The following is a 21,297-nucleotide window of genomic DNA, read 5'->3' as shown; positions in this document are numbered from 1 at the left end:
CAGGGCTTTGGAAGGAAATGCATGCATGGCTGCTGTGCAATTCTGTTTACTTGCTACCTTCTCTCTGCCCTGTAGCATGTGATGTTTATGTTGGCCCCTGTTGCAGAGCCCCATTACAGTAGTAATTGGTTTAATTTTGTGTTTTGTAGAATCTGGAGATGTCCTGAACATTTCCCCCACCTGCACTTCTTTGGGAAGTGCATGGAATTGGCAACTGTAATTGAAGTGTTTTTGAAGAACATTAATATAGAATGTTACTGATAAAATAAGGAACTGCAATGAAATGAGATCTGATTGGAGAGCGGACAGTTGGTAACTGGAAATTGAGGAACAAGAGTTACAGTTCCTTGTGAGCAGGGAGATGCCTTAAATACCTTTATGTAATCCGTACAGGCTTCCTAAATGTGACGTTCAAAACGGGATAGTTCTAAATATAAACAAGGGGGCACAAAGGGGACTCTTGTAGGTTAAACTGAAACTTGGCAGAATGCAGTACTGTATGTGTTAAGGAAATACTCTGACTAAAGTATGCAAGTGGAATTCAAAAGATCAGCATTCTCTGTGCTACAAATATTTCACCTTCCTTATTTTATGGATTTGAGTAATAACAAAAACTTTCTTAGTTACTTCATAGCTGAGTAGGATTTGAAATGTAGATAGACCACTGGTCTGAGTCTCTATAAGGCAACTTTCTGTGTTCCTAACCCAGCTTTCTACATTCCTAAACCAAGTTTCTCCCGTTGCTAATTTTTAACACTCTAATTACTACACCACAATGGCTCCTGTTCCTTGGCCTGAATGTGTCAGAAAATCAGCAAATTTTATTTGTTTGATCCCTCATAGGTTACTAGAACCCTGTTTCCAGTTAACGCATTTGATGCTGTCAAAATCTGGCCACTGATCAGGGCTTGGTCTCTCACTTTGCTGATGAGGTACCTGTATTGATTTCCATAAGTTCTGAGAGGGTGCATTTTAAGAAAATCTGAAACATGAGAATCTTGGGGTCCCATTTTTTGCATCAGTGTGCTGATGATACCTAGCTGTATTTCTCTTTTTCATCATAATCGGGTGAGGTGGTAGAAGTGTTGAACTGCTGCCTGAACATGATAATGAGTCAGATAATGGGCCGATAAATTGAAATTCAGGCCCAATAAGATCGACACTTGTGGATTGATGGTTTGTCTGTTCAGAAATAGTGTTTAATCTTTTCTGGTGGGGGCATCCCTCCTTCCCCCAAGATAAAGTTTTTACAGGTTGGGAGTATTCCTAAATCCAGCTTTACCACTAGAGGCCCCAAGTGTGCCTTTCATTTGTTTGTGCCCTGGTAACCCCCAAATTAGCTAATGTGTTGTTATGTGGGACTGCCTTTGAACACTGGTAGCTGCCATTAGTCAAACATATAACTGGTTGTTGAGAGCTCAGTTCACCAGTGTTTAAAGAAATGCACTGGCTAATCAACCGATTCATTTTTATTAGATTTATTGGACATTATCCTAGTAAAAATGTGGTTTGATACTCAGTTTTTCTTTCAGATAAAGGGGATTGCTATGGGCAGCCCAGCAGCTTTCAGCATTGCCCATTTTTATATAACTGAGCATGAAAATACCATCCTCTTAAACTCTACCCATAATCCCTTAATATTTTCAATACTATGGGCGATATGTTGATGTTTTCATTGTGTTTTTTAGGGTGTTAATTTTTTTGGGTGGATTAACTTAATAATGTTAGGTTTACTTGTCATATGAACCTAAAGAATTTCCATTCTTGGATGTATTAATTTACATTGAAAATAACTATTTGTGTAACAGGGTATACTAAACTTCTGGATAGAAATTCATTATTACATTATTTGAGTAATCATACCAAATATCTGAAGAGCAACCAACCATATGAACAGTTTGGATGTCTAAAGAGAAACTGTACATCAGAGCAAGTGTACAGAATACAGGTTAATCAATTTTCCCTGGATTTACATGAAGGGGCTTCCTAAAACAGGTGGTTCCTGAGTCTAGCTGACAAAACTATTTTTGGTCCTTGGAATTTAATAATTCAGTCTTTAATATAAAAATGGATAGTACACAAACATTGGCATATTGTTCAAAGATTTACCAGGTGGCCAAAGAGCCCCTTGTATTGGCTTTCATAGAACCTAAACTTTGGCAGATAACTTAGTCCATTCAGATATTTTGCATATGACACTTCAGTTGAATGAACCAATTGGATATTATAACTGTGGTCACTGTACATGTTCTCCAAGTTTAGAAATAAAAGAATTTTTCACCCAATTGAGAAGAAATATGTTGAAATTCTTTACCAGTTGTAATTCTACTTATGCTGTGTAAGTGATCATGTGCGCATGTGCAAAACTATATGTTGGTCAGACCACTTCAAGATGAAGACCACTGAGCATAAATCCAAGATTTGCATTGTGAACTTGGAAGCTCCATTAATTTTGCACTTTCAGGAAAACTGTCATAGATCTTCTTACTTATAATTTTTTGCTGTGGAAAGGTTTCATTCTACTGTATTCATATAAAATGACATCTTTAGATTTGCTATTCTCACGTGCTCTGAACACTATGTCCCCAGCTAGATTAAATGACAAGATAAATCTGTCTGTATTTTTGTTAAGTTTTAACATTGTTGTATCTGACTCTTTAACGATACCAGATGTTTTCCTCTAAGTAGTTTTACTGTAGAGCAATTAATTTACATATGTGTTGGAGTCAAATGTGAGAATCATAGCTGTTTGTAGATATATGGATTCGCAACTGATCCCCTATTGTAAGATCTCAGCCAAACTTTGTTTGGTCATCATCAGCAGTAGTAACATATTGGTATACTCACTCCTTGCCCAGGACTCAAAATTTCTTTGCTTCTGGACTGCAGGTTTGAATTTAAAATTTTATAACATATATTCTAACGTTTTCTAAATTTTATTTTTTTAATATCGCAATCCATTTTCATTACAGTCTTTCAAGTCCACAACCTTCAGGTTAAATTCATGTGGTTTACGTGGTCACAGAAGAACCAAAGGAGGTGTAGTATTTTTTGTAACTTTAAACATATATGCATATATTCTAATAGGAAACGGATAATAATAAAAATATCATGATGTAAAATATTAACAGGAATAGTATTTTTCCTGAAAGTAAGAGGAAAAAGTTAAGGCACTGAAGGGGAATTATGGCTGCCATTTGTGACTGATTCTCCATTCAGATTCTAAAGTATGAAATGAAAGACAGTCCTGGAGATCTCATCAGTCCATCATTTGTATTGTTTGGAGAACTTCTAGTGCTTATGGTTTTGAGAACTTGTGCCTGCATTTTGTAATTTTGTACTCTTTATATGCATCTACACATGTTCATATGTACTGTGTACAGCTCATGTTTTTAGAAGAAGTATTTTTGATATTTTCATTTGGATTCCTATGACTTTGTCTTTTTATATTTTGGGACCCTCTTCTTTAGCTTACCTTTGGAAACCTTACATGGCTTGGGACTCTGGGTTTTGAAGGAATGCCTGCTTCTGCACCATTCCAATCAGTCTGTATGCAGTCCTCTTCAGAGGCTCTCTTCCAGGTGCCCCTATTATTTATTATTTTTATACTACCTAATATACATGGTCCCTAAGTGGTTTTATCTGAAGTAAAGCAGGTGGTGATCTGAAAGAGAGTTGCCTTAGTATTGGTGTCCACCTATGGAATTCCTTGTCCAGACAAAGATGTTTTTATTCTTCCAGGCCTTTAGTTTGTTATGCTTCTGTGTTTCTACTTCATTGTATCTTGAATTATTGTATTTTACTTTGCAGTATTTTATATAAACTGCCCTGGAGGTATGTCTGAAATGTAGTATATCATTTTCAAATATAAACAAATCACTTGGTTTGGTTTTTCCTGAGAGAAGCATTTTATGTCTGATAATCTGCATCCATTTCATTGTGGCTTCAGGCTTGATTTTGTACAAACTATATTGGCTACTGTGATGGTCAGGAGAAGGACGTGACTGCATTTGGACATCATGTCAAACCATGGTATATTGTGACAAGAGCTTACCTAGCTTCTCCTTGGACTTGTGTACTCAATCTCTGGTGCAGCCAAGAGGGAGTTTGGAAACATTTGCTTGTCATGTTTATGAAACTGGCTTATTTTAACATACCATAGTAAAGAGTAACAACAGTTTAGGTTTAAAATATCATGCTACATTGAAGTTAATTGAAACTGGAATCAAAAGTTTCTAGGTTCCTCAGTGGCCACACCAGAGGGAAGAGAGGAGTGTAAGAGCCTAGGAGGAGCTAGGCTTATTTCCATTGAGACAAACCATGGTTTATTGTGATATCTGAATGCAGCTGGGGAGTGTGACACGGCTAATTTTTCTGGACTTATCAACAGCTTTTGATGGTATCCTTCTCTGAATAGGCTCTCTAGGTTGGGAATGGGGAAGAAAATGTTCTGGTGGTTTCATTCCCATATGTAGGACCAATTTTATAAGGTAGTCCTGTGGGACTACAGCTCAGCCCCATGGTATACTATGGTATTTATGCTGTGGGGTCTTGCAGTGTTTAACTTGGGAGCCATGCCATTTAACATGTACATGAAACTTTTGCATGAGATCATTTGGGGTTGGGTGTCATCAGTATGTAGATTATGCCCAGTTCTGTGGGTCTTTTACATCTGATTCGGATGCTGACAGTATTGAATTTGTGACCCAAAAGTATTATGTACTACACGATGTACCATTTAAAAATGTTTTTTTTGCTCATTAGTTTTTTTTTTTTTAAAAATAGTTTGTGTCTTGTTCTGGTAATGAACTGGGTAAGGGCCAATAAACTACAGCTCTATCCTGATATGTAGGAGGTGCTGTTGGTGGATGGTTTGTCTGTCAGAGGAGATGGTGATATGTTTTGGCTGCATCCCTGCCCCTAAAGGAACAATTTCACAGCCTTTGGGTGCTCATAGATCCAACTTTGTCACTCAAGACCTAAGTGACCTTAGTGCGACAGAGCACCTTTTATTACCTGAGGGTGGTGAGTCACCTGTGATCCCTCCTGGGCACAGAAAGTAATAATGTAGTACCTATAGACTTAGACTACTGCAATGTGTTGTGTGTACATGGGGCTATTCTTCAGAGGCAACAAGTGCAAAATGCCATGACTGGGCTAAGGGAAAATATCTCATTAATGCTTAAAAGAGTCCACTGGTTCAAAGTCAGTTTCTGAGCCCAGTTTGTTAGAAGTAGTTACTTCTAAAGCCATGCTTTGCCTGGGTTCAGAATACCTGCAGGAATGCCTTCTCCATTATATGCTCCTCATCCTGGGAATTAGGTAGGGGAGATGGCAACAGGAGAGGGCCTTCTGTCACTGTACCCCTTCTATGCAACTGTTTTCTCTGGGAGGCTCACTTGCTGCCTATGTTGTTTGGGAGTGAATGCACTGTCCTGTCCCAGTCTTGGAGGGCATGCACAGGGGCTGCAATAAGGAGGAGAAGACAGTGAAGTCATGTTGTGCAAGTGGAAATCTGCTCTGTTCATGCATGGACAAGACTGCATAGAACACTGTGTCCCACTTCCCGGATGATAGCTCTCCTGATATCATGGAGAATGAGAGCCTCTGGGAAGGAGAGCATCTATCTGAGGAAGAGGGAAATGATTTCTTAGAAGGGACCTATTCCTTGGGGGAATGAACAGATATCCTCTTGGGCTGGGGATACTTCTCCTGGGGGTGGAGGGTCTAGCTGTGGGTGATTTGATCATTAGGAACTTAGATGTGGGGTATGTGACGGGCATGCAGATCGCAGAGTGATTTGCCTGCCTGTGCAAAGATTGTGGATTTTGTCTGTTTTCTAGATAGCCTAGTAGATAGCGCTGGAGAGGAGGTAGTGATCGTGGTGCACATTGGCACCAATGACATGGAGAAATGCAGTTGTGAGGTCCTGGAACCAAATTCAAGTTGCTGAATGCTTCAGGTTTGGCTGAGTGCCAAATTCAGGTAGGATGCTTGAAGCCAGAACCTCCAAGATGGCTTTCTCTGAAATGCTACTGGTTCCACGCACAGGGCCAGCTAGACAAGTACAGCTTTGTAGTGAGGCATTGGTGTCAGTAGGAAGAGTTTGGATTTGTTAGGCACTGGGGAACATTTGGGGGAGAAGCAGGGCTTGTACAAAAGGGACAGTCTCCACTTGAATCAGGAGAGAACTACCTGTTGGTGCTTAAAATCAAAAAGGTGGCAGAGCAGTTTTTAAACTGACAGGAGTGGGGAACTGATGGAAGCTGAGGAGTGTCTGGTTTGGAACAAATCTCCGTCTTGGGATAAAGGCATTAAAAATGATGAAAATTTAAATGGGGTAGGCATTGTGAGTGCAGGGGCATAGGATAGGAATTCAGAGAGGCCGAAGTACCACAGGCCAAACCAAAAGCGCCAAAGATACTTGAATAAACACAATGCTTATTAGCCTCCAAGCCAAGATGGGGGAGAACTGGAGTGCTTGGTCTTAGAAGGCAGCACTGATACAGTGAGCATAACTGAAACTTGATGGTATGGACAAAGCTAGTGGGACACAGTTATCCCTGGATATAAACTGTATTGAAAGGACATATTGGAGGTGGTGCCACTCTATACATGTAAGAGGCAGTGAATCCAGCAATATAGAAACACCAAAAGAGATAGACTCCTCCACAGAATTGTTGTGGATGATGATACTGGGCCCCAATAGTAATTTAGTACTGGGGATGTTCTTTCGTGCTCTTGATCAAAAGGCTGAGGAAGATCTTGAGATGAACAATGAAATCGAGGAAGCATCCAAACTAAGATGTTGTAGTAATGGGTGACTTTAGCTACCCTGGCATAGACTGGCTATGTATGTGTTCCAGTCATGATACAGAGGTAAAATTCCTAGATACCTCAAAAGACTGTGCCCTAGAACAGTTGGTCATGGAATCAACCAGAGGGGTGGCAATCCTAGACTTAGTCTTAAATGGTGCCTAGGTCATGGTTGAGATGTAACTGTTGGTGAACCGTTGGTGAACTGATTGAGAGCAGTGACCATAGTGCTATTAAATTAAACATGTATGTATATGGCAAATTGCCAAGAAAATCCAACATGGTTACATTTGACTTCAAAAGAGGGAACTTCCCAAAAATGAGGGGACTGGTAAAAAGGAAGTTAAAAGGCATAAACAAGAGGGTCAAATCACTCCAAAATGCTTGGGAGTTGTTTAAAAACACAATATTAGAAGCTCAACTGGAGTATATACTGCTATATTGGAAGCTGTTAGAGGCAAGAAGGCTTCCTTCAAAAAATGGAAGTCTTTTCTGAATGAGGAGAATAAAAAGAAACACAAACTCTGGCAAAAGAAATGCAAGAAGACAATAAGGGATGCTAAAAAAAGAATTTGAGCACATAGCTAAAAACAAAAAATTCTTTAAATACATTCAAAGCAGGAGACCATCTAGGGAGATGATTGGACCCTTGGATGACAAGGGTCAAAGGAGTACTAAAGCAGGAGAAGGAGATTGCAGAGAAATTGCTATGATTTCTTTATAGCTTTCTTCATAGTGGAGAATACCGTATATTCCGGCGTATAAGACGACCCCCAACTTTTCCAGTTAAAATATAGAGTTTGGGATATACTCGCCGTATAAGACTACCCCTGCTTATGACATGCAGGTACTTAGCAGGAAAACTGTCACTTATAAACATAAGGCTGTTTGTCATCAAACATGTAAACATAAAAGCCACCCCTTTGCCTCTCTTCCCCCTGTTCCACGTGCGGGCTTGTCGTAGCTGAAAAGCGTCAACGAGGCGCAATCCCCTCAACTTTTGTCCAGGCCCTTCCGCGCACCAGATCAGATCATCTCCGCCGCCAGGTCCTTTAACGAGCTCCCCGCCCCGCTTTCTCCTCTAAGCTATCCCGCTGGCTTTTGTTTTCCCCTCTTCTCCCATCCCCAATCCAACCTCTGCCCAAGCCACGCTCGCGCAGCAAAAACCAACAGGGAAGGTCCAAGAGCACTTCTTTTCCCCCCGAGAGAAAGCTCCGCTGCGGCTGTCCGGGACGAGGACAAATTGCCGCCATTCATCAAGCCTGGGAGGGCAAGCCCACGAGCATCATCCCCATGACAACTACAAGCAGAGGAAAGAAAGCACCGCTGGCCGAGATCGAGAGAGCAGGCTGCACAGAAGAGCCCACATCCCCAAGACTGGCGCTTCAAGTGGCGAGTTCAATTCTGATTGGCCGCTTTCCTCTTTACTACCGCGAAGACGGAGCGTTTTGTTCCCTGCCCGGATTTGCCGTGACCAAAAGTGACCCAAACTTTGCCCAAGTGTCTCCCCGCCACCTCCATCCCCTGTTGCAGCAGCACCTCATTCATAATACTGTGTACGGACTCGGTTGCTGTGGCGGTTCCGTCTTTACATGTAGTGTGTCCAACGCTTTATTTCCCTGAAAACCTCAGCAGGTGGGTGCTGTCCTGAGGCATTGGATGGTTGGAAGGGGCGGGGGAGAGCCGGGATATAGCAGCAGTGAAGCGAAGCCGCGTCTCCCGCGTGTCGCTGCTGTGAGAGTTGGGACTGAGTAAGGAGTCCAAGCCAAAGCAATGTCTTTGTTTATATAGGCCGGCCGGCTAGCTGCGGCGCGCTCAGAGCCTGTCCCCGTCCCTGTCGGTTGTAACTGAAGGAGGCTCCTGAGTGCGCGCTTGCTCTCCCTCTCCCTCCACGCCGCGCGTCATTTATGCGAGAGGAGCCGTAGAGGCCTCTTCATACAGCGGCTGGAATGCGAGACGTCAGTAGTGACGCCATGGGAGCCTGACGCTACTGACCCCCGCCCCCTGCCCTCCCCGCCGGGTGTCTGTGCGTGTATACACACACGTGTGTGTGTATACACACCAGCCCTAGCCTGCACGTTTGTTTGCGGAAAGGCACGCCGGCAATAGTCCAACAATGCCCACTCTTGCGAAATAACTACCGTATATTCCGGCGTATAAGACGACTGGGCGTATAAGACGACCCCCAACTTTTGAGAAGATTTTCCTGGGTTAAAAAGTCGTCTTATACACCGGAATATACGGTATATGGCAGATCCCTGTGCCTGAACTAACTTTTGCAGGAAGAGTCTGAGGAACCGAGGCAGATAGTGATGACAAGATATGTTCTAGGCTTAAAAGACAAAATAACAGCTGTCACTGAGTCTGGTTGGCATCCACCAAGTAACCCTCAAAGAACTTAAATTTGAAATTGCTTATCTTCTCACAAATATGTAACTGGTCCCTCAGATCCACCTGAGGACTGGAAAGTGGGCAATGTGATGCCAATCATAAAATGATCAGGGGAGGGGATCCTGGAAATTACAGGCCATTTAACTTAATGTCTGTCCTGGTAAAACTGGTGGAAAGTGTTAGATTAAATAACCAAGCATATAGAAGAGCAAGCCTTGCTGCAGCAGAGTCAGCATGGCTTCTGCAAGGGTAAGTTTTGTCTCACCATCCTGTTAGAATTCTTTGAGAGTGTCCACAAGTATAAAGATAGAGGTGATCTGGTTGACAGTGTACTTGGACTTTCAAAAAGCTTTCAGCAAGGCACCTTACCAAAAACTCCTGAGAAAGCTTAGCAATCATGGAATAAGAGGAGAAAGCCCTCTTGTGGATCAGGAACTGGTTAAACAACAGGAAGCAGAGAGTAGGAATAAATTGACAGCTATTCCAATGGAGGGATGTAGAAAGTGGATTGGCTTTGGGACCTATGTTTTTAACTTGTTCATAAATGATCTAGAGTTAGGTGTGAGCTGTGAGGTGGCTAGGTTTGCTGATGGTAATAAATTGTTCTGGGTTTTTAAAACAAAGTGTTCCAAAAGGACCTATCCAAACTGACTGAATGGGCAGCAAAATGGCAAATGCAATGTAATGTGAGCAAGTGTAAAGTGATGTATGTCAGGGCAAAAAAATCTTAATTTCACATATGCACTAATGGGGTCTTACCTGGCAGTGACTGACCAAGGACGAGATCTTAGGGTCATAGTGGATAGCTCAGTGAAGATATCAACCCGGTGTGTGGCCCCTGTGAAAAAGGCAAATTCCAAGCTAGGGATCAGTTGGAAAGGTATTTAAAATAAACTGCAAATATCATAATGCTGCTGTACAAATCTATGGTATAACCACATTTGGAATACTGTGTACAGTTCTGTTTGCCTCACCTCAAAAAGGATATTGTAGAGTTGGAAAAGGTTCAAAAAAAGGCCAACAAGAGGATGGAGTGACTCCTCTATGAGAAAAGAGTGCAGCATTTGAGGCTTTTTAGTGTAGAGAAAAGGCAAGTAAGAGGTAGCATGATAGAAATGGCATGATAGAAGTGTATAAAATCATGCATGGCATGGAGAATGTGGATAGAGAAAAGTTTTTCTCTCTCATAACACTAGAACTTGTGAACATCCAATGAAGCTGAATGTCAGAAGAGTCAGGACAGAGAAAAGGAAGTACTTCACATAGCACATAGTTAAACTATGGAACTCTCTGCCAGAGGAGCCAGTGACGGCCATCAACCTGGATGGCTTTAAAAGAGGATTAGACACATTCATGGAGGATAATGGTATCAAAGACTACTTGTCACAATGGCTATGCTCTACCTCCACAGTCTGAGGCAGTATGCTTCTGAATACCAGTTGCTGGAAACCACAGGAGGGAACAGAGAGTACCCTTGTGTGTTAAGGTCCTGCTTGCAGGCTTCCCATGGGCATCTGGTTGGCCACAGTGAGAACATGATGCTGGATTAGGTGGGCAATTGGCAGGCTATTCTTATATTATGTATATATTTTCCAAGTCTAGTAAATTAATATATTTAGGCATTGGTATGGGAGGAGTGTACCACTTCTGTTTTATTGATGAAAAATGTGTGTGTGTGTGTGTGTGTGTTCATAGTTGCAAAATTGTAAAACCATAAGTAAGGAAACGATCTGGCATTCTCTTAACATACGCCCAGTTCAATTCAGAAAAATTGTATCACACCTCTCTTCTAACCTATTTTTGAGCTGAACTATATGTTGGCAAAATCATGTGATAGAATTCTTTTAGAATTCTACCACTTAAGACTGTGGATTGAGAATTGCATTTTTAAAAATGTTGTAGCATTAAAAAAAACTTTTTCCACATAGCATTTTGGGAGGAAGGCTGGGACCTTGTGCTAGTCTTCTGAATTTCTTAAGGACATTTTGCATGGGGCAGGTGGAAAATAGGATTTTGGGAAAGGTTCATGGGGCTTGGCAGAATGTGTATTATAGGTGAGTTCTTAAAAGAGGTAAAGGTGTCCCCGTACTTGTAGTGCGAGTCGTTTCCGACTCTTAGGGTGACGTCTTGCGACGCTTACTAGGCAGACCATATATATGGGGTGGGATTGCCAGTTCCGTCCCCGGCCTTTCTTTACCCCCCAGCATATGCCGGGTACTCATTTTACCGACCATGGATGGATGGAAGGCTGAGTGGACCTCAACCCCTTTTACCAGAGATTCAACTTCCTCCTTTCATTGGAATCGAACTCCGGCCGTGAGCAGAGCTTCTGCTGCGTTACCGTCGCTTACCTCTCTGCACCACGTAGGGTCTTAATAGTGAGTTCTTAGCTTACTGATATTATATGGCTATGAATCTTAGTTGGCAGAACAAAAGGAATCTGATGAAGTTCTGTAATATGACTTGTAGCCTGTTTTCTTTTAGGCTTTGTAGTATTCAGTTCCAGGGATCAACTCTGAGGGCTGATTCTTACTGCCAGAGGTGTATAGAGGTCCAGCTACATGGAAGTGGTTCCCATGAAGTTTAGCTTTGCCATTGCCCTTGTATGAGTGAGCTTGAAACAGGTCAAATATACACATTATAAAAAGGTGTAATTACAATTCTAGATTCATAATCTCAGTTTGCAAATTATGCCTCCCTTTCTTGTATTTCACGTATTCCATATATTTCAAGTTGATGGATGTTTCTGCTAGTCATAATTGGGCATGGAGTGAAAAAAATGGAAATGGACTGCCTTCAAGTCGATCCCGACTTATGGCTACCCTAAGAATAGGGTTTTCATGGTAAGCAGTATTCAGAGGTGGTTTACCATTGCCTCCCTCTGAGGCCAGTCCTCCCCAGCTGGCTCGGGCCTGCTCAGCTTGCCACAGCTGCACAAGCCAGCCCGTTGCTTGTCCGCAACTGCCAGCTGGGGGACAACCGGGCTCCTTGGGACTGTGCAGCTTGCCCACGGCTTCACAGGTGGCAGGATACGTAACCCCTGAGCCACTCCCTGTGGGGGTGATCTTTAGGTGGCCCTTGACACCCAGGAGACACGAGCGGGGATTTGAACTCACAGGCTCTGGACTTCCAGCTAGGCTCTCCTCCCTACTGTGCTGTACCAGCCTCTTGGGCATGGAATACTTACCAGTATTTGATGACTTGGGAGGTCTCACCAGTGCCTTGCTGTGTTCCCCTCACTCTTAAACATGTGTTGGCTTGAATATGCACATCTTTTTAAATGTTGTCCAAACACTTGGCTAGCTGATTGTTATTCTGTGTGCTTAGTTCTGTTTTCTGGGGGGGGGGAACGGACGGACAGTAAAACTGTTCTTACTTGGGCCTCAGAGCAATAGCATAGATTCACTTCTGTCCACATTTTATGTAAAACATTGCAAGTAAAAGTTGTATCTTTTAAAACATAGATATTATAGCTTAAAGCGCCACAGGTTTTGATTGATAGAGAGCAACTTCACCTAAAACGTGCACAAAATCCACGTTGGCAGGAAAACTCTATTCTGATACAGTGTTACTTCTGATCATCTGGGTTTGAAGCACTGCTTGCTGGGAAGTGTAGTCTAAAAGGACATACAGTAGGCCCCCACTTATACGGCGGGTTCTGTTCTGGACCCCCGCCGCAAAGTGGAAATCGCCGTAAAGCAAAACCCCATTGATTTTAATGGGGCGTGTTGCGCGAAAATGATGCAAAAGTGGCTTTAAAAGAGGGAAGGAAAGCTGCCGCATTAGCGGAACGCCGGGAGGCGGAGCGCCGGTAAGCGGGGCCCTACTGTACATTAGAAAAGGAGGACAAAAGCTTTGATCTACAAGGTTTTAGAACTATGTTGTTATGTGTCTTCAAGTCAATCACGATTTATGGCGACCCTATGAATCAGCGACTTCAAATAGCATCAGAGCTATATAGTGTCACAGTATTGGAAATTTTTGTATCCTTCCCTTGCACAGACCTCAGTATTGATCCCTCATTGCTGTCTAGCTCGGTGAGTGAGCTATGGTCCCTCCTTTCAACTACTTTAATATTTGAACATGTTTCCTGATATCTCAACATACTGGTTCTAGTTTTGTAACGCATTTTGTTGGACCTTAGCATAATAGAAGGAAACAAAAAGATGACCAGACCTCAGAGGGTGATATTACATAATACAGTAGGGCCCCGCTTTTCGGCAGCCTTCTTTTCAGCATTCCACTAATACGCGGTTTTCAATTAGAGTAAGGCCCCACTCATACGGCGCTTGTTCCGCCTTTACGGCATTTTTCAGCATGACGTGCTCAGCAGCTGAGCATCGGGTGCCATTTTATTGATGGAATTCCATTTTTTGGTGATTTTTGCTTTTTGGTGGGAGTCTGGAGTGTAACCCGCCATATGAGTGGGGCCCTACTGTACATACCTAGACTGCAGTTAAAAGAGCATTAATCTTGGTCCCAGAGTTCAGGTTTTTAAAGGCTATATGCACTGATATCAATCTTGTTTCCTCAGTAGGCTTCTTTTCTATACTCTTAAGGTTCATCAGTCATTATATTTCCAAGGTGTGGCACCATCCATGCCCAAGAGGTAGGTACTGGCAGTCTTGGAGGGCACTTCAACATTTGCATAAGTTGAAAAACCCCTTAGAAATCCCCAGAACAGCCAAATGAGGATTGAACATGCTCAGTAGCCACAGAACATTGACTTGGCTGTGGGGGGATGAGATGAATGACTGAGTAGGAAGGGGATTAGAATATCCTACGCTTGGCTGATTGGGACACTGAACAGAAGCACTCGACACTGCAACATTTGATTACAGGTCCCACTGATAAGGCTTATAATAGAAATCTGGTTGAGCTTTCATTTTATCTGTGCTTGGTGCTACTGTGATTAATGAGAACCTCTCACCCAGTTGATCTGGCTGGTATTCCACACCCTATGCAGCAAGTAATTATTAACTATGGCATACCTTATTTTACTGTGAGAAATGCCATGGACGTTAGGTGTGCACTAATACTTTTCCTTTGTGCATTGTCTTCTTTCCCCTCTCTCTCCTCCCTGCTTGCTCTGATGACTATATCTGTGGCCTCAAACTGTGTACAGTTTCAGTGCTGGGGGTGAGGGGAACTGTAAGCCCCTTTAGACAGTAGAAAAACTGCTAACAATAGAGGTGACTGCTATTCTTAAAAAACAGTAAAAATAAGTGCCCACAACCTTAATTCTGCTACTAGTTTTAGAGTAGAACTATTTAGATGTGGAGTAGGCTGTTTGCTAGCTTTTGTTTTTAAACAAATATAAGTGGCATGCTATGGAATGCTTTAAAAGAAATGGGGGTGCCACAGCATCTGATTGTTCTGATGTGCAACCTATACTCTGGACAAAAGGCTACTGTAAGGACAGAATATGGAGAAACCGATTGGTTCCAATCGGAAAGGGTGTGAGGCAGGGATGTATTTTATCATCCTATTTTTTTAATCTATACGCAGAACATATCATACGGAAAGTGGGATTGGACCAAGATGAAGGAGGTGTGAAAATTGGAGGGAGCAATATCAATAATTTAAGATATGTAGACAATACCAGTAATGATTTGAAACAAATGCTGATGAAAGTTAAAGAGGAAAGCACAAAAGCAGGTATACAGCGGAACGTCAAGAAGACTAAAGTAATGACAACACAAGAGTTATGTAACTTTAAAGCTGACACTGAGGACATTGAACTTGTCAAGGATAGTCCTTAACCGAAATGGAGAGAATAGTCAAGAAATCAGAAGAAGGTTAGGACTGGGGAGGGCAGCTGTGAGAGAACTAGAAAAGGTCCTCAAATGCAAAGATGTATTATTGAACACTAAAGTCAGGATCATTCAGACCATGGTATTTCCGATCTCTATGTATGGATGTGAAAGTTGGACAGTGAAAAAGGGGGATAAGAGGAAAATCAACTCATTTGAAATGTGGTGTTGGAGGAGAGCTTTGTGGATACAATGGACTGCAAAAAAGACAAATAATTGGGTGTTAGAACAAATTAAACCAGAACTATCACTAGAAGCTAAAATGATGAAACTGACGTTATACTTTGGACACATCATGAGAAGACATGATTCATTAGAAAAGATAATAATGCTTGGAAAAACAGAAGGGAGTAGAAAAAGAGGAAGGCCAAACAAGGGATGGATTGATTCCATAAAGGAAGCCACAGACCTGAACTTACAAGATCTGAACAAGGTGGTTCTTGGAGGTTGCTGATTCACAGGGTTGCCATAAGTCGCAGTCGACTTGGAGGCACATAACAACAACAATGAATTATGGAATTGTATTTTAAGACAAAGGATGATTGGTACTAACAGAAATATTGTTATATTGTGGGGTTCAGTTACTGCTCCTAAGATGTTAGTATATAATATATCCTCCTCCACTCCACTTCCAAGGCTGAAATAACCTTTATTGGCTTATGTCTATACCAACTAAGGCTTTAGAGGCTGGTAAAAGAACTTCCTGAAAGGAGTGCAATGCAGTTCCACATATTAGGGTCATAAAAGGCATTGGAAACTGACAGGTGGGTGCTCAGCCTTGCATACCTCAATTACTTGCTCAAACAGTTTTTTTTCTCATCACCCTTGTGCAGCAAATGTTTGGCATGTGTTAAAATGGATCAAATGCTTGCTAACTCAGAATAACGGCAGGAGCATTGCCTCAATTCTGATTTGGTGTAGGGATGTGATGCCATACTACTTGTGATCCCTTATTGGCTATGGTCACTTCAAAGAAAATGGGCAAGCGTTCCATCAGCACAAGCATTTCGTCTCATGCAGTGGAACATACTCTCCCTCTCGTCCCACTGTGTGCCCCCTAAATCTGTTCTGAGTTTTTCCCCAACCCTCTGGAGCAGATCTCGAGACAGCTTGTGGTAGAGGGAGGGAAGAGGGGAAAGTACTATTGCACTAGTGCTAATCCTTGTGCTAACATTATTCTGTTGAATTACCACCCAGTGACAATGAAGCTGCAGACTTGTGAAAGAAACACATGCAAAGAATTAATGGAAGAGAATATGCAGTAGTAATTATGAGTTTCACTGCAAATTTGTGTGACCAAAAACTTGACACAGGCTAGCTACTGAATACGTAATTCAACCCAAAACATGCCAGTTAATGGATTCCCAGCTTCAAGAGACATGACGGTAAATGAGTTCTGCTTCCCAAATTCATTCCCTTGTGGTAAGCTTTCCCCTCCTGCGTGATTTTTAACTAGTACACTTTGAGTTTATCTTAAAAAAGAATGGCTTCCTACATGCAGATATCAGTTTACACTAGTTATATTGTGTTGTAAGTGCTTTAGAAGGAAATTGCCTGTTTTTGTAGATAACACAATTGGCAATTTAAATTTAGATGAATGTGACAGGTGGCAGCTATGTAGTTTAAGGACAGATAATGTTAAGTATTTATTGCTTATTCATACACACTTGAGTTAATTCTGTTTGATTGTAGCAGTACTTAAAAAGCATACATATCCAAAGCCACTTCTTTATGATATGTAATCTGGGTCATTGCTTGCTCAGTTCCTAAGATGTCTATCAAGGTTTTTAGCATTATGCCTTTCAAAAGTTTTTGAACAAGTCAATGAAAGGAAATTTGTCTTATGTCTGCCTACAGTTGATAGTATTTATTAGGGCTACGCTGAAATAAAGAGGTGTGCTCTCACAAACAATTTTGTGAATTCTTCTTTCTTGGCATTTTATACTGGGTATCATTAAAACTGGATGAAACAGTTCTCCCATTGTGCAGGTGTGAATGGGAAGGAAATACACATCAATTGCAAAGCCAACTAAACTAACACTCCTTACTTTGCTGTGCTGCAACAGTTTCCTTCACACACATATAGTACTGTTTGTCTGTTACAACAACAATTCAATTTCTTACGCACCTTTCACTAATAAGGCCCCAGGGTAGGTTACAGGAATTTAAAATTCATTATTAAATACGGTTTGAAACAAATTACGCACAGGAATAGGGTGTGTGCAGATAATATATATTAGGTGTCAAAGGCCAGGGTAAAGCCAGTGGCTGAGGAAATGCTTCAGCCCTCCCAAATGCATCTTTTGCCCACCAAAAGTCTGTGGGTGAAAACTTGGTGTAGTACTCATAGTTATAAATGATGTCTTTTGCTTGAATATTGGATTGCTGTGCTACTTAGCCAGTGCCCCTATACATCCTACTGGAAAAAGAGCAAACCTAGGTTATAAATATGTATGCTTCCAGAATGGCTGTTGTAGCCCAGCAAAAAGCTTTCACTTTCTATCATATTGACCATTTCTTTGGGTGGGTGAAAGGGGTTGGTGTTTGTGGTACTTGAGACAGGTAAGGAACTTTCCCCAGTCTTGTACTTAAACACATAACAAAACAAAAATCCTTTTAGGAGCAGAGAAATGGAGTAAATGATGCACGAAATCTCATATACCTAATTTACTGGCTGCTCTATTGCAGGTTCCTTGCAACAGAATGCACCACCCTGACCAACAGTACTGCATCAATGACAAGTGTTTTGTTTTGCTTTATCACAGCAGATAAATTAATGTTTTAAGAAATGTAAAGCATGACCCCACTAGCTGCTTTTACATATGTCCTTGGGGATGAAATAGGAACCAACATGTGATTTATTGCTGAGAAGAAAATCTGGGTAAAGGCAAAACTAACTGTGGCATACGTTTTTTGCTACTTTAGAAAGCAAGCAGCAAAGCAATTAGACAAATAAAATGAGAGTCTTGGTGGACAAACTTTCTTAGGAGTTATCTAACTTTAAGATTGCAATGCTGACATGGTGGAACTTGGATGTAGACCTTAAATTTCAGAAAATGCAATAATATTAGTACAGCCCCAGGATGCTAATTTTTTCATCCTTACATGAATTGCTTCACTGCAAATATAACAATCCCTCAGTTTTTTGCTACAAAACTGTAGCAGTTATGAAGCAATCTCACTCTTACCTTTGGGCACATTCTGAATTGTGCCGTATAGTGCTAATAACATACCTTCTCTTAATGATTTTTTATTTTTTAATATGTCAACTGTAAACAAGACTACTTTTTTAATTTTAAGGGTTGATTGTGACCAGAGCTTGGAAAGTTCATTTTAAAAAGCACCTGTTTCACATTCTAGTTCAGCATGCCCAAAATAGAACTAATTCTGGATCACGTTTGTTGCCTTATAAAGGGAAGTAGTTCAGTTCATATTCAATTCACATTTCAATTCAAACGTTCACCAAAATGATCCTTTGCAACTTTTTTTTTTTACAATAATTTTTATTCAAATTTTCATAAAACATACAAAACAAAATCATAAAACATTCAAAGACAAAAAACAAAACAAAACAAAAATAATTAAACAAAAATAAAATAAAATATTGACTTCCCATTTGTCACAGATCAAATCAGTTATAGGTCTACAATATATAACAATCCTGTCTCTTAAATCATATTATAAAATCACTTTCCTCCAGTAGTTATCTTAATTAATCATCAAATCTCATAAACATTACTTTATTCTTTCCACAAAAAGTCAAAGAGAGGTTTCAATTCTTTAAGAAATATATCTATCAATTTTTCTCCAAATAAACATGTCGATTAATCCATCTCGTTAATAATTATAATAATCTTATTGTCATAACCATAGTCCAAATAAACATTTTGATTAATCCATCTCATCAAAATCTGTTAGGTTCAATAATTTCAATAGCCATTATTCCATTATCCCTATTAGTTCCATCTTCCATCTTCAATAGTCCTGTTAAGTCCAGTAATTTCAGTGTCCAATCTTCCATTATCAGTATTCCATAATAATCTTGCTGTCGTAGCCATAGTCATATAATAAGAGTCTGATGGGAATTTCCTCTATCCCAAATATTTTCTTGCCATCCATTCTGAATAAGTTGCTGAAATACTGTTGTAAAGTCATATCTCTGTTCTTCTTTTTTACAAAATGCACTGGCTCATCTCTTGAGAGTTTTTCCATTGTCACATGGCTGCAGTTAATTCCATAGATTTTCTCTATATCAAGCTCCATCACGTCATTCCAGTCCAAAAGATTATCCAAGCCGTTGATAACTTTATCTCTAATATCTTCATTAATTTCTTCAGAGATAACGTTAAATTCCAAACAGTAGATTTTATTTCTAAAATCCATAAACTCCAGATCTTTTTCCAATTCCACATTTGTTCCAATCTCCAGGGCTTGTATCTTCCCTTTATTTTTTCTTTTCTCATCTCTGATCTCATTCTCCTCTCTCACAGGATCCCCTATTTCTTTAAGCTCCTGCGTCATTTTGCTCAGTTCAATTTTCAGCTCCTTACTACCCTGTCGCAGGGTTTGTTTCGTTATCTCAATCTCATCCATTATTTTCTGAAACATAATTACTTCCAGATTCTCAGCCACTTTCTTGATTGCCATTTTTAAAACCACGAAAACAAAGCAAAACAAAAATAAAGAAGAACCACTTCTTATTTCAGCAACAATTGGGTTAATATTCCAGGCTTGATGACATCACAGTATAAACAGAGCAACCTGCCTTATCTCTCTATGTTCAAGAATGCAAAACAAATTTAGTTCCCAGCATCAAAACAGTTAGTGGCGTCGTGAAGAAGCAGATTCGTCAAAATGAAATAGACCAAAAAGAGAATAGTCCCAGACAATATAATATTCCTCGGAATAGAAATCAGGAATAGAAATCCCTCTTCTGTTTATATCTTTAGAATGCACTTCCAGGACAGCTTTTTGCGACAGAAACAGAGATAAGCTGTTAATTTCGTGAATAACAGAGAAGAGTTATAGCTCACCCAGAAGTTGTCCAAAGCCGATCAATCTGACAAATCTCCTTTTGCTGCAACAATTTAAACCAAGTAAAAAAAATAATAGAAAGAAGTGTGCTTGCCTGTTAGTCCATTCTCTCTTTAAAGAAAAGATAAACGTATCGCTTAAACAGATAGAGCTTGTTCGGAAGTCCGTCCGGCATTGTTGGCTGGACCTTATCTCATAAATTAATGAAATCCAGTCCTCCCAACAAAAACAGGCTTTTGAGGTTGATCTCTACGTTTCTCCCTGCCCGGGAGAAATTTCATCAGTCAAAAAAAAAAATGTTCTGACTGATTTATATCTGAATAAGCTTCTTTTGAGGCGGGAGCCCGTCCCAAAAGCAGGCACAAGCGAAGTCACCCTTCCCGGAAGTCCGATCCTTTGCAACTTTTCCAGTGTTCAGAATGTTACAAGCTGCTGTGCTGATACAGAAAATATACTGAAGACTAAGAAAACATCAAAAGACACAGTGGAATGTGAATTATTTTCGTCCAACAATTATGATCTTTCACTCAGTCATAGCAGCTACTCCTACCCTCCACAAAAAAGGTAGCCGGCCTGTGCAAAGTTTTTGGTTTTGGTTTTGGTTTCTGGTTGGAGAAAAGCAAACTGGGGAAGGCCCAGTGCTTAATGAGTGGCTTGAAGCTTTTTTTTTTATGCTACTAAAAGTTCTGCCGAACTCCAGACCCAGGTCATTAGTAGTTGTTGTAGCAGATAGATGCGGTCCAACTCACACCGCTCTGTGCCAGCATAGCTGCTCATTAGTGCACTACCACTCCTTGCGCAGCTGGATGCCAGTACTGCAGAGAACGTGCAGGCTCACTGGCCCTCTACTCGGGGGGGGGTAGAACTAAAACATTGCTCAAGTTCCACAGCAAAACAAATTTAATTCACATTTAATTTATCCTGAGATTATGGGAACTACTTTCAGGTGGCATTCAGAGATTTTTAAATGGATTCAATTAATTTCGTTAAGCCAAACTAGTTCATTCCAAGCTCTGATTTGTTGTGTTTCCTCAAAAGCCAGTTTACAGCATGTGTATATTTAGTGGGATGTTATTGTTGTTATGTGTCTTCAAGTTGATTATGACTTATGGCAACCCTATGAATCAGTGACCTCCAAGAGCATCTGTCGTGAACCACCCTGTTCAGATCTTGTAAATTCAGGTCAGTGGCTTTTTTACGGAATCAATCCATCTCCTGTTTGGTCTTCCTCTTTTTCTACTCC

The 21,297-nt window shown here is 40.8% G+C and overlaps 1 protein-coding gene across 8 annotated transcripts in view; it reads left to right on the top strand.

Moving 5' to 3' along the window:
• ANKS1A (ankyrin repeat and sterile alpha motif domain containing 1A) overlaps window positions 1-21,297 on the top strand; it is a 212,749-nt gene that overhangs the window by 3,438 nt on the left and 188,014 nt on the right. Inside the window, exon 2 of one of the 8 annotated variants that reach the window (XM_061632333.1) lies at window positions 844-932. The exons of the other annotated variants lie outside the window; for them this stretch is intronic. Coding sequence (XP_061488317.1) covers window positions 844-932 — 89 coding nt within the window. The remainder of the gene's footprint in view (window positions 1-843; window positions 933-21,297) is intronic. 8 annotated transcript variants of the gene reach the window in all.

The sequence above is a fragment of the Rhineura floridana genome, chromosome 6 (assembly GCF_030035675.1).
Source record: "Rhineura floridana isolate rRhiFlo1 chromosome 6, rRhiFlo1.hap2, whole genome shotgun sequence".
NCBI classification, from domain to species: Eukaryota; Metazoa; Chordata; class Lepidosauria; order Squamata; family Rhineuridae; genus Rhineura; species Rhineura floridana.
Note: the sequence above shows the minus strand (reverse complement) of the source record. Positions and strands in the feature narration are given on the sequence as shown.